Source organism: Pelecanus crispus, chromosome Z, assembly GCF_030463565.1.
Source record: "Pelecanus crispus isolate bPelCri1 chromosome Z, bPelCri1.pri, whole genome shotgun sequence".
In the NCBI taxonomy this organism is placed as follows: Eukaryota; Metazoa; Chordata; class Aves; order Pelecaniformes; family Pelecanidae; genus Pelecanus; species Pelecanus crispus.
Genome location: NC_134676.1, coordinates 79226231 through 79238705, shown reverse-complemented (window position 1 = coordinate 79238705; position 12475 = coordinate 79226231). Strand labels below are relative to the sequence as shown.

The 12475-nt window shown below is 38.3% G+C and overlaps 1 protein-coding gene across 23 annotated transcripts in view; it reads left to right on the top strand.

Annotated features, from left to right (window-relative positions):
• The window catches only part of SSBP2 (single stranded DNA binding protein 2), a 196496-nt gene that overhangs the window by 130806 nt on the left and 53215 nt on the right, over nt 1-12475 (top strand). For 18 of the 23 annotated variants that reach the window (XM_075726696.1, XM_075726688.1, XM_075726700.1 and 15 more), the window contains one exon: nt 7366-7455. The exons of the other annotated variants lie outside the window; for them this stretch is intronic. In XM_075726696.1, coding sequence (XP_075582811.1) covers nt 7366-7455 — 90 coding nt within the window. The remainder of the gene's footprint in view (nt 1-7365; nt 7456-12475) is intronic. 23 annotated transcript variants of the gene reach the window in all.

Genomic DNA, 12475 nt, shown 5'->3' with positions numbered 1-12475 from the left:
TTTTTCTCTTTAGTATTGTGCTTTCGGTGCATCAGGGACTGGTCACAGCTAAACAGGGTGGCCCCAATGTCATCTGTTCCTGTGTTTATTTACAGTTCTTTTAATTGGCATCGCTGGATGTGAGGAATTAAGCAATACTGATTTGGAAAGATGTTTGACTTTCATATGAACTTACTTGTACATTCATCTCAGTCTATCAACTGACTAGCAGAGTCTTATTTATGCTTAGCATCAGTGTGAGTTTTCAGCATGGGTTTCAAGGAGATACCTACCAAAAATTAAACATTTTCTGCTTTTCCTGCCAACAGTATGCTGCTGTCATCAGTGTTTCAAACTTGGTACCAACAGTGGTTGTACTTCCCCTGCTTTGTCTTTCACATCCATCCCTACACATCCACTGTTCAGTTTTTTTAAATTACCTGTGCATTAATGTCATATGAGCATATACAAAACTAATCGGAGATGCTGAACATTTCTGCTCTTGTTTTGATTTAATTGATTCTATTAATGTCCTCCATGACAGAATACTTTTGTTTGGTTACTGCGCATTTTGGTTGCATATATGAATATATGAAAACACTATATTAATACTTAATACCGTAATTTTAAAAAGACATCTACATTCATTTAAGTTAGAAAGCCCAGTGATCTTAAAATAAAATAATTGGTTTATTTATTACAGGATCAAAATGATCCTTAACCCCACATTAAGTGCCAGTTGTATCTGTATTTCAGTACTTGAAACTGAGGAGTGAATACATCTTAGTCATGTTAAGGTTTAAGTGAAATGTAAAATGATACTGCATATATAATATGGCTAGTTGTCGGAATTGCTCTGTAGTAGATTTCTTATGAAAATATCACTCTTGATGAAAAACCTGTATTTCAGAGAAACTGATATAAGTGTTACTATTTCTGAAGATCTTGCCAAAATTCTCATGACCTAACCTCTCTCTGGAGCAGGATTCAGAAAAAGGAAAGAAAGCTGAAGTATGTCTGGCATTGCTCACAATAGTTCAGAGTACGTTAGCAGTTTTTTCTGATTATCACTCAAAATCAGATATGAAATTTTGGAATAATCAAAAGCAAAGCTTTCAGTTGCATCATTAAAGTAATTAGAGTCTCAGCAAAAGGAGTATGAGAAGTAGGAGTTCCTACACCATAGAATACTTTCAGCAAGTGCTGCTTAGGCTTTGGACTTCTGAGGTCTGGCGTAAACACAAAGTTTCCTGTGTATTTTTGGTTGGTTTGTTTTTTCTTGACCTTGAACCCAGAAAAATTGTGCATACAACATGAGGTTGTAATAATTTGCAGCCAGTTCTGCAATAGGATGTTTCTACTCAGACTCATGAAGGCAAGTTGGAAGTTTGTTCTTCCAGAATGCTCTCAGACATACTTGTGCTACATAATTTTACCAGTATGAAAATTTTTAAATAATCACACTGATGCTGCTAATTCATTTTCATGTGTTCACCCTGGGCTGCCTTTACTGCTACATTCATGGTGCATCAACACTCACCGTGCATCAAGCCATGCAGCAAAAATGTGTGAATCTTCTGGGTAGGTATTGCAGTGCCCCCCAGAGAGCACCCTGTTTTACCCTAATATTAGGGGATAAGGGCTGTCTTTCAGAGGTTCTATCAGCCTGGAGATTACCTATGGAAACATCATCAGGCTGTTGTTTCCAGCAGTATATGGAAGAGTCACAACTCCGTTCTCAGGCACACCTCACTCGCGTGTGCTATATGGTGGGAGGTATTGCGGAGGGTGGGAAAGCACAGTTGCATCTACTGTGCAGATAGTGAGAGGAAACATCTTTAAAAGGGAAAATTGACTTTTTAACTGTTTCAGACTCCCTATAGAAATAATTTATTTTCATGAGAGAGACTCAAGCTAGCACACTCGACTGCACTGGCAAGCATCTGTGCCCTACTAGATCTAGCTCCACATCTTCTTCCAAACCAGAGTTATTAATGGAGCTCCTTCATCATCCTGACACTGTTGCTGTGCTCGTGGCAAACTGTTGCCTTCTCCTCCACTTGGATGCCAGTTTTAACATCATTAAATCCTTAAGATAGGAATTTAAACTTCCTGCATCATGGTCACTGGTGCCAGTAGTTTCCGTGTCATCTGGAGACACTACCGTGTCTCTGCCTGGAGTCCAGCAGGGACTTTTACTTGTGTGGTCTTCACAGCACAACACACCAGTAGTGTGCTCATGCTTTGCCAAAGAAGACAGAACACAAGGACACTGCCTCTGAGTAAGCCAGTAGCAGGAGAGATTGGCTTGATGCTTGACGTAGCTAAAGTGGGTACCTACCACCTGTAGTAATTCAGCAGGAACTAGAACTGTCCAGCTAAGTCAGCAGATTTAGGGCTGATGTAGGGGAGGTTTATGGAGGAGGCTTAGATGATGAGGGAATTGAGTGGCTAAGAGTGGCCATAGATCTGTCCTGTATGTGACATCCAACTTCTGTCATCCGTCATCAAGTAGATTTCATCATTCATCATCAAGTAGACTTCTAAAAAATTAGAAATATCCTTTTCATGGAAAAATTTAGTAATGTGATGAACTTCCTTACTTTGGATAAAAATAAGGATGTTTTACTCTAAGCAAAATACCTGAAATTAAATGCCCAGATTAGTGAATGAGCCGGCTAAGGATTTTTATAGATAAAGTCAAGTCCTTTCTTTGTAAAATTCTTTGACTGCAAATGGAATACTTCTGTGAGTTTCCGTTATAAACCACTTCTTGTGATAGCCTCAAAAAATGACCTATGTGTTGCAGGCTTCTCTCTGGATTTTTGTATTTCAGATACTGTACTATTAACTATATTAACTTGTATGAACTAACTTACTTTATTTTTATTTTGTATTTACTTTGTGATTTCTTTATTGTAAAAACCAGCATAAACCATGGCTAGTGCTTTTTTTTAATATGATCATCTATTTTTACATTGTCAAGAGCGGCTTGGGTAGAACAAAGAATGACCACAGTAAGTTTCATTCAAGTACACCATTTTAATTAATAATTGTAAAGAGCTACCATAAATTCAGTATTTTAGCTACAGAAGCAAATACAGTTCTCTGTTTTTAGGGAGGTAAGATGCTGCACAAAAAGATTAGACCATTTACATTTTCCTATTTCATCTTTTTATGAAAAGCAGGGAAAGCAAATTGCAAATATTTAAAATGTCAAACTAATGGAAGTATAAATGATGAACAACTTGTAATGCATGCAAAAAGAAGCCATGGTTTGCTGTGGGACTGTGAAAAAAGAACTGAATAATTCATCAGGATAGAATAAATAAGAATATTTCAATGCAGCAGTTGCAGGTTTGTTTAGTGATCTACCTGGTATACGTTCTTGAAATGCTCATTGGATAGCGCAAGCTAGAAAATGCAATATACCTAAAACACTGAAAATGCTTTATTTCTGGTTTTGGGACTTCATTGCCCATCAGGGAAGAAAATCACAAACAGACAAAGAAACATGAAAACAGAAAGAAACCCTAGTACATTACATAATGAAAGACAGAAATTCAAGTTTCTGTAACATCTAAGACTGGGCTATTGCAGAATGCTTATAACTACAATATTCTTAAGCAGTACTTCAAATGTCAGTAAAACTGACCTACTATTATGGCCACTCAAACTTTGCATTGTTCTGTCCTCCCTCCCACTCAGAAATACAGAGGAGAGATGGTTTTGCACGAGTGTCCATAAACGGCACAGTGTCATCAAGTCTCAAATAATTAGGCGAATTAAAATCAACACATTGGATGCCTCCCTGAAATGTCATTATCCACAATCAAAAAATGTCCAACATTAGTAAATTAATTTAATCTTGAGTAACTAGCCTGAAGCAAAGAGCTAGTTCCCTTCTAGTTGAGACCTTTTTCTCTGGAAACCACAAGAACCAAGATTGAGTAAATCAGTCGGGATCACTTGTTGTGTAATCGCCTCCACAAGACCTTGCGTTCTTCCCCCTTCATCATCACAAATGGTTCTTCTGATATCCATCCAATAGCACTTCTCGGATTTGTTGGCCACTCTCAGGGCAGCTCTCCAGAGTGGGACTTCAGACCTCAAGCAGAAGGCTTTCTGAGGAGGCTGTAGAAGCTCTCCAGTCTCATGTGTTGGCTTCTTCCATCTCCTTTCTATGTATCTTCTTCATCAACAAAGTTGTACAAAACCCACTCGTCTTAAAAAGTGGTTACTTCGGAGCCATATCCCCTTCACAGGAGTTGGCAGCACCTCTGAAAGTAATGCATTTCTTTACATGCGTGAGGTAGATTATTGGTCATTCATTGCTGTGTCTGTAGCCCAGTAGACAAAGAATTGCCCTGTGCCCATTTTACCAGTCCTGGAGAGTCGTGTGCTGCTCTCTGATGTTCACCAAGGAACAAAGCTAGGTTCCTCTGGTGTCAGTGCTGAGTCAGATTCAAAAAGCGGAAAGGGGCGGGGGGGGGGGGAGAAAAAAAAACCCGCTACTGAGACAATCATGAAAACGTTGTCTTTACGAATATTTCGTGTAAAGCCTTGTTAGGTAAGGTTTAATGGCTAACATAAATCTTAACAGATAGAATTCTAATCCTTTTCTCCCGCTGTTTTGAAAAAATCATTATTTCCTTCTCTGTCTATTTTTTAAACTGTTAAGTACATTTTACTATTTTTCTTTTTTAAGGTGATTTTCAAAGTGTGGGAAACGGCATGAACTCAGCAGGGGCAGATCCCTGTATCCCTATAGGAGCACTGCATCCTGAGAAGTCATTCCCTCCTTCTCTTACAAGCATCCTTTCCTAACCTGGGGACTCTGGCAGAAGCCACAGTTGAGGACACTATCTAAGACTCATTGAGAGCATTAAGGCACTCTGACATGTATTAATGCCTGGTATAGGTTAGTTTAAATAATGTGAGTAGGAGTGAGGGAACCTGGGATGGGAGGCTTCTAAAAACTGGTTATGTATCAGAGGAGATGCTGCTTAGCTCTTTTTCTGAGATATCACAACTTAACAGTATTTTGCCTACCAGCCTTCATACTGTTGAGTTGTGTTTACCCAGTGATTTATTATGGTCTATCCAAATGCTTTATTCTGTAGCATCGGCTCCACTGGATCTATTACAGTGCGTATTACATGACTGGTAAAGATGGACACAGCTAAGGTAGCATAGGGACAATCAGGAGTTAGTATGCAGAGAGGGATGATATTGTAATAAGGTTCATTATTGTTAGTGCCCCTGTAATGGGCTACTCTTCCTTAGTTGGAGACTGCAGTGCAGGCCATTTTGGACATTTTAAGATGCTCAGGCTTTTAACATCATTGATTTTCTCCATCAGTGATGCTACTGCTGTCATTCTTCATCTAGAAAACCTGTACATATGGAAGTAAGATCCAACACACTTCAGTCAAACTGTGTCTGGACCTATTCATGATTTTACTTGACATTGTTACCCAATGCTCAGTTTAAACAGGTAATTTTTTTGCTTTAAAAAAAAAGCCAAAAACTTTCTGTTTTCCTTTGGAAATGTAGATAATCTGAAAGTAATTAGTGGACATTCACAGAAGCCATGCAAAAGAAAGGAAGGGTAACAAAAATATTTTGTTCTTCAGGAGTTATTTCTGTTCATTCACACCACTTGCTTATTGCCCCCCTGTCTGGGAGGCCAAGAGACTGCAACAGGCCTGAGAGAAGCACCCGAGAACCTTTCAGGGAGTCGCATGATTTTGCATGTATCTAAGCAGCATCATACCCCAGTCTCATGAACTTCAGGCAGTGTCCAAAGAATGGCAGTGGCTAGCAAAGAACTGTCCTAATTTGCTACAGCTTTATATGCTGGTTGGTTGGTTTGTGGTAGCCTCTCACAAGAAGGTATTATGATTCAAAAGTGTTTGATATGTCCAACTCACCTGACTGGCTTTTTCTGTCAATTGCAATTATATAGTATTTTAACACTGATCATGCAGACCAGATCGTTGCATAAATAAGACCCTTTATTATAGAGTTTTCTAGTGAATCAAAGTCTTGCACTCAGTTCTGAAGCCAGCACTTTCTGCAGTCTTTGTATTTTAATTATATGTTCTAGACTTTTGTTTGGAAAGAACATACAGCTTAGATGCTAAATGTGCTACTGGTAGTTGTTCGGAAATTTGATTCTAAAGCACAGCTTAAGCCATTGAAAAATCTGTGGTAGTTAACTGAATATTTCCTTTCTGCTTGGTTAAAAAAGGTCAGCCCTTCTTTGTGCCAGTTTTCAGATCTTTCCAGCATTATTCTTTTATTTCCTGGATAGTATGCCAAACACCTGGAAATACAATTTCCAGACCTGCATCTTTTGGATATCAAGTGTGAGCATACAATAGAATGATAAGTTAATAAACATAAGCCATTCCTATGCTGTAGGGCAGATATTGGCCGGTCATTAGTAAGCTGCGAGTGGCTCTTAAGGCATTGTGTGTGCATGAGTACTTTCACAGAAAATTGTAAGCCTTTATAGGTGATTCAGCCTCAATGCCCTACAGAAACATACTGCCCAGAAGGAAGACTGCTAGAAATTAAAAGTAATTGAGGTTCCAATACATGACGATAACAGTTTGGCTTCCCTTTTTGTGATGATCTCCTGCTTGTAAATTGCCAGAAGCAATATTCTTTACTTGCTTATTCCAGCTGAAGGATTTGCAAAGGTAACTAATTTCATCAACTAATTCGTAGAAATCCCCTTTTTCTTTTCCCTTCCAAAAACATAACCTGAATTCTTATTATTTGTCATGGTGGTTATTTGGGGGGTTGGTAAAATCATAAGCATTACCAGCAGAATCATAAGCATTCCTTCTTGTACTGTTTGTAACAGAATCCTGTTTTGAAGCTTGGTGTAGTTCTGAAAGAATATTACAGTATGCTGAAACTAAGGTGCTTGGAAACTGCTGGTAAAATGCATAAACTACTTTATGCTATATGTATATCCTTGTGCATGTGTGAGGATGTTTATACACATAATACAAGAAAAAGTGTGCAAGTTACATTCACATCTGTATATATATAGACACACTAGATGCAATAATTTTAAAAATCTGGTCAAGATTTGTCTAATTGGTGCATATTTGTTATATCTGTGCAATCTCTAGCATCCTTCCCCTCAACATACCTTTGTTATTTTAACAAATCGTTATACTTGTATAAATGAAAACTAAACACTATACAGTTTTAATTTACCTTCACATGAAACAATGACATTATGGCATACCCAGAGAATTACTTTCTGCATTTTGGTCAGGTTTTGGGGGTTTTTTCGGTTTAATTTTTTCGGGGGGTTAATGCATACCATACAATGACAAAGGTTTATTCTCCCTTTGTTCTTTTCAGAGTGCTGCAGCAGCTCCCAGTCCAGTGCTAGGAAACATTCCCCCAGGAGATGGCATGCCAGTAGGTCCTGTACCACCGGGGTTTTTTCAGGTATTCAGAAAAATTATGATTACAGGAATTTTAGGATAGAAAATCCTCTGTAATACTGTTTACAAGTCTGTAGAAAAGATCCTGTTCTAAACTATGTCTCACTATATGGTACAATATTTGAGAGTTTATTTTTTAACAAAAGTGAATAGGTGGAAAGGAAGGCATCTCTCTGACTGACAATTATTTATGAAATAATACAGCACAACTCATTTCAAAATTTCAAGGATAAGAAATGGTGCCAGTTTATGAGTGGAGACTGAAAATGCTTGAATATAATTTTAAAGTAATTTCTAATGATAATATACATACATTGCATTGAAATTTAAGAACGTTGTTGGTCATGTTTAGCTCTGTGGTAAAGCCACAGGCCAGATTTTTAAGTTCAAGTTTCAGTGGGAATTAGAGCTAGGCAATTAAGAATCCCACTGAGCATCTCCTTGCACATTAAAAGATGTCAACCCTAATGCCTAAAAAAACAAGCCAAGGATTTAGACTGTGTGTTGCTTCTAATAATCTTTGTCGTAAATGAAACTAAATACCTGGTTAGCACTTTGGACATTAACAGTACAGAATACTATGATGGAAAAAATGGCAGCTTTTAGGGCAACCTGACAGTTGTAATCCAAGATTGGACTGCTCCTATGAGTGAGCTTGCATCTCCTCTTCACCAAACCTTGGTTGTTTTTCTCCACACTGGCAAAATGTGGCTGTGCAGCAGGAGCAAAAAGTAGCGGCATCTCTAACATTGAAGCTCTTTAGGAAGAACAGAGATTTCCACTTCACGTACTTGACCTCATGATGTGAAAGAAACAACCCAGATTTCCAGGATTGTGATGTGGGGAGAACATCGTGATAGGATGTTCTGTAAAAATAAAAACCAAGTGCTGAAATCCAGGTAGAGACCAGTGTCTTTCCCCTTCTTCCCTGAGATACATAGATAAAAGAAGCATAGTTCATCTGGAAAAAAAGAAGAAATGGTTTGGGGTTTTTTTATCCAATTGGTGATTCTACAAAAATGGCAGGATATCAGCAGTCTTTATTTATACTGTATGTAAGTGACAACATTATTTTTATGGTCTTCCTTTTCCCACAGTCAACAGTGGGAAAAACTTGCTTTCTGCAGTATTGATGCCTACATAAAGAAACCCTGAACCTGGCATGAGCATGTTGTTTCCTTCATCAACTCAAAAACTGAGGACTGATTTTTAATACATGAATGAAAAGATACTTGCAAGTGAAGTAGAAAATATCTTACTGTTGCCAGTCACAAAATCCTCAGGAGCTGGCAGAACTGGTTATTTTGTTTCTGCTTTTACTGTTTTGAACAGCTGGTTACACAATTTATCTTAATTTTTATGTTGTATAAAAATTTCACTTTTTCTTATTTTAGCCACCCACTGCAGTTGTAATGTCAAAGGAACTGAGTTTAAATTTTTTTTCTTGTCTTTTAGGACAGTTAAGAGGGGGAAGGGGCACAGATAGGACAAGTATATGAAGTACAGAGGAAAGAGTATATTTAAAGGTTTTGCAGGAGGAGGATGTGGGAGTTTTGTTTTTAGAAGTGTGAAAAGACTTCTAGCCATTCTAGATCTTTAAAGACGTAAGTAAGAAAGACAAGATGACAGAAAGTTAAGTATGTGTAAACTTTCCCTGTCTGTCAGTATCTGACTTAAGTCTTACTTGAAGCCCCACCAAGTCTGCTCTTTTTGCAAGGCCTGGGATTGAAAATAAACAGAGGAAAATCCATTTTCAGTGTAACACAGTTTGTGATATTAATCAGGGCTATCATCAGATGAACAGCATAGCCAGTGAGTCTTCTGCAAGGTGGGTTCCAAGAGCTGGTCTGCACAGTCTGGTCTGGACTCCTCCAGACATCACCCTTCACCTCTCCTTGAAACCGCTGGGTCTGTGCCATCATGTCTCTCTGTAACGTGCAATAGTCAGGATTAGTCCCTTACAGTTTCAGTTGATAGAGATCTACTTTCCTCAGTTGAATGGCCTTGTCAACATTTTACAAGAGATTATTAGTTTTTGCTGTAGTCATCTGCTTAAGAATATACGTAATGAAATAACATGCTAGTTAGCAAGTCCACCTGCGAGGTTGATAGGGGGTACATTGGTATGGTTGAGAGAAATCCCAGCAAGTGGAGCTAAGCCAAAATGCAGTCAGTTACATGACAGCGTGCTGAAACTGTAAGGTGTGTATGAAGTAAATAAGTACAGACAGTCCATGACAATGTGTTGTGGTGTTGGAGTGAGTGTTGTCAAGAAGCAGTTAATATCTGGTTGTAATACCTTCAGATGGAGCTGAATCTTACCAATGTCAATTTATCTGAGGACAAGAAAATGTACTGGGAGACATAGCCATGTATGTGAACCTTGAAAATTGAGGAGCATTGTCCGCTGCCATAAAAAGCAGGTGAAACGACAAGCAGGAAAGAAACTCATGATTAAAACTTCTGCTTCCTTCATAGGTGCTTTCTTTCTAGTACACCTTTAACTGAATAGTTAGTTTCTGTGTACTCTTCTGCAATTCCTCTGATCCCAGCTGGTCACAAGAATAAACTAAACCACAGAAAACATGGTCATATGTCTTGATCTGAATACTGACAAACTTCAGCCTTGCTATGAACTGCTGGTCTTCTTTCACTGAGAGTTTGGAATTTGTATCTGCAACTCATTCCTAGATTATGAAAGTGAACAATTTGGGGGTTTAAGAGTTGGAAGATTATAGAAAGAGTGGGAGAATGGTGCTTATATCTATATTTAGTTCATTAAGACTTTGCACTACAAAAACATTGTAACATTTCAACTTTTTGCAACCTAAAATTTTTCTAGAAGGTCATCCTGGAATTACAAGAATGCCTTTTGTTGCTTTCATGAAATGTTTGGATTGGCCTAAGCTAAAGCTGTTGACAGCTACTACCTTCCAGCTCTGCTTGGCTATCTCAGAATCGCTAGACAATTTAAAGTTATTTCACTTCTCGTCAGTACTGCCTCTTGGGTTTACACTGCAACTCTCTTTTGGCATGCGGCACTAACCACTAACCGGGATGTAAGCGAAATGGATGTTCTTGCTGCTGCAATTGCTTCTTATCAGACAGATCAGGGGAAGGTGGCAACCTAGGTGGGGACTGTGCTGGGAACTAAGAAACATTACCTCGGTTCCAGTTTTATTGGCACTGCTCACCACTAGCATTATTTCTATGACCTTTATTTTTTATAAAAGAAAATAAATTTATTTCGTTTCTTATAGAAGAAAATAATGCGGTACACTAGTATAGCACATGGAGGTAGGTAAACATGGGAGAAGTATGGTTTCTCAGACAGTACCTGGTAAAACTCTGCCCTTCGTAAAATGAGGCTTTCACATATATGTAGGCCACTAGCACTGATGTTAATTAGCAGTCTCTGGCATTTTATGCCTGGTCCACAGAGGTGGAGTTCTGAAGCCAGCAGTTGAATTCATCTTGTGTCTCTCTGTGCTTGTACTTTTATACATCAATTCAGGTGATGGGTGATGATCACTACAGTGCTGATGGTCCAAAATGCAATGCCTTACAATGATACCATGAAAGGAAGGTGGTAGAGTTGTGCAAAACTATTTTCATCAACTAAATGACTTTTTTTTTAAAAGATAATTGTTGGCAGTGTCAAAAAATAAAATTTGAAAAGTCAAGAAAACAGGTTTCTGTGGAGTTAGGATGTGTCTCAATTTCATGTACTGTTGTGTATGTATTTTAATGTAACTTCAAATTTCATAGGTGTGTATTTTTTGTGTCCTCATCTTCTTTCAGTACATAATAGGTGATACTCTGGAAATAAATTGTGGTTATACGGTAACTGAATCTGCTCTCGGTTCATTAGCAGCAAAACTGAGTATGTGGGACAACAGGAGGAGTGAAGACAATAGTTGTTATATGAGACTCTTAAACTCCAAATAGGAGAATCCAAACAAATTTTAGAGTTGATTTTGTCTCAGGCTGAAATAACAGGTCACATGCAGTTCAATGAGGGTGATGTCAGGTGGGTCAGTGCTTCTGGTAAGTTGCTTTCTTAAACACGGAACCTCAGAGAAGGATAATGGTCAGGAAACCAGAATGCAAGCATGAATGCTAAAAAACGATGTGCAATTCATCCCTAAGTTACCCTCATTTTTCCTGGGTAACCCAAGATAAGTCATTTCAATTCTCTTCCTTCACGTTTCTCCACCTATTAAAATGGAATGTCATAAGTGACGATGCTTTTAAAAGATTATGAATTACTCGGGCAGCAGAAGTCTAAAACTATATTAGATTGCATAAGGGTAAGATGGCTGTATACATTTCTGACATGCTCATCTAACTCCAGCCTGAGTCTTGAAATACATCATCAGTTTTCCAGTTTTCCTTTCTAGACCACGTCTTGTACTGGAGCTAAGGTGTGAAGAAGGCACCTAGCTACTATCTTAAGAAAGTAATTTAGGACATTCTCTGTGCCAGCATTAGAGTTACTCTGTTGTTAGTTTCTTCATGTGGCTATCCACAAGATCAACGTGACCTAGTCTTTGTCTCTCTTTTTGGAGTCCTATCTGATAGTGAAATAGCAGGGCAACTGGAGGACTGAATAAGATTATAATAATTATTTACCTTCAGGTCTAGATGTTAGAGGATGCATATAATGTCAACAGCCAAGCTTTAAAGAGGTTCTAATAAACTCATTTGCGGTGAGTTAAATTCATCCGCTTGTGATCAAAGAGGATTAGGTCATAGAATTCAGACTCTCAGATTTTCATATCCAGTCTTATTTCCAGTTTCTGGCCAGAGAACAACCAGCATTTTTCACCAACATTGGTTCTGTGCAGTACAGAAGTGTTACTTGTGAAAGCCCTCCTAGATATAGGCAGAGCAAGGTCTTCAAAGTGTTCAGTACTAGCCTCACTCCCTTCTTCTTGAAGACAATGAGGTTGGGAAAAAACCCATGTTTTATATTTGCACATCATGGTACAGTATGCATTTAGAAAATATATATAATGACGTGA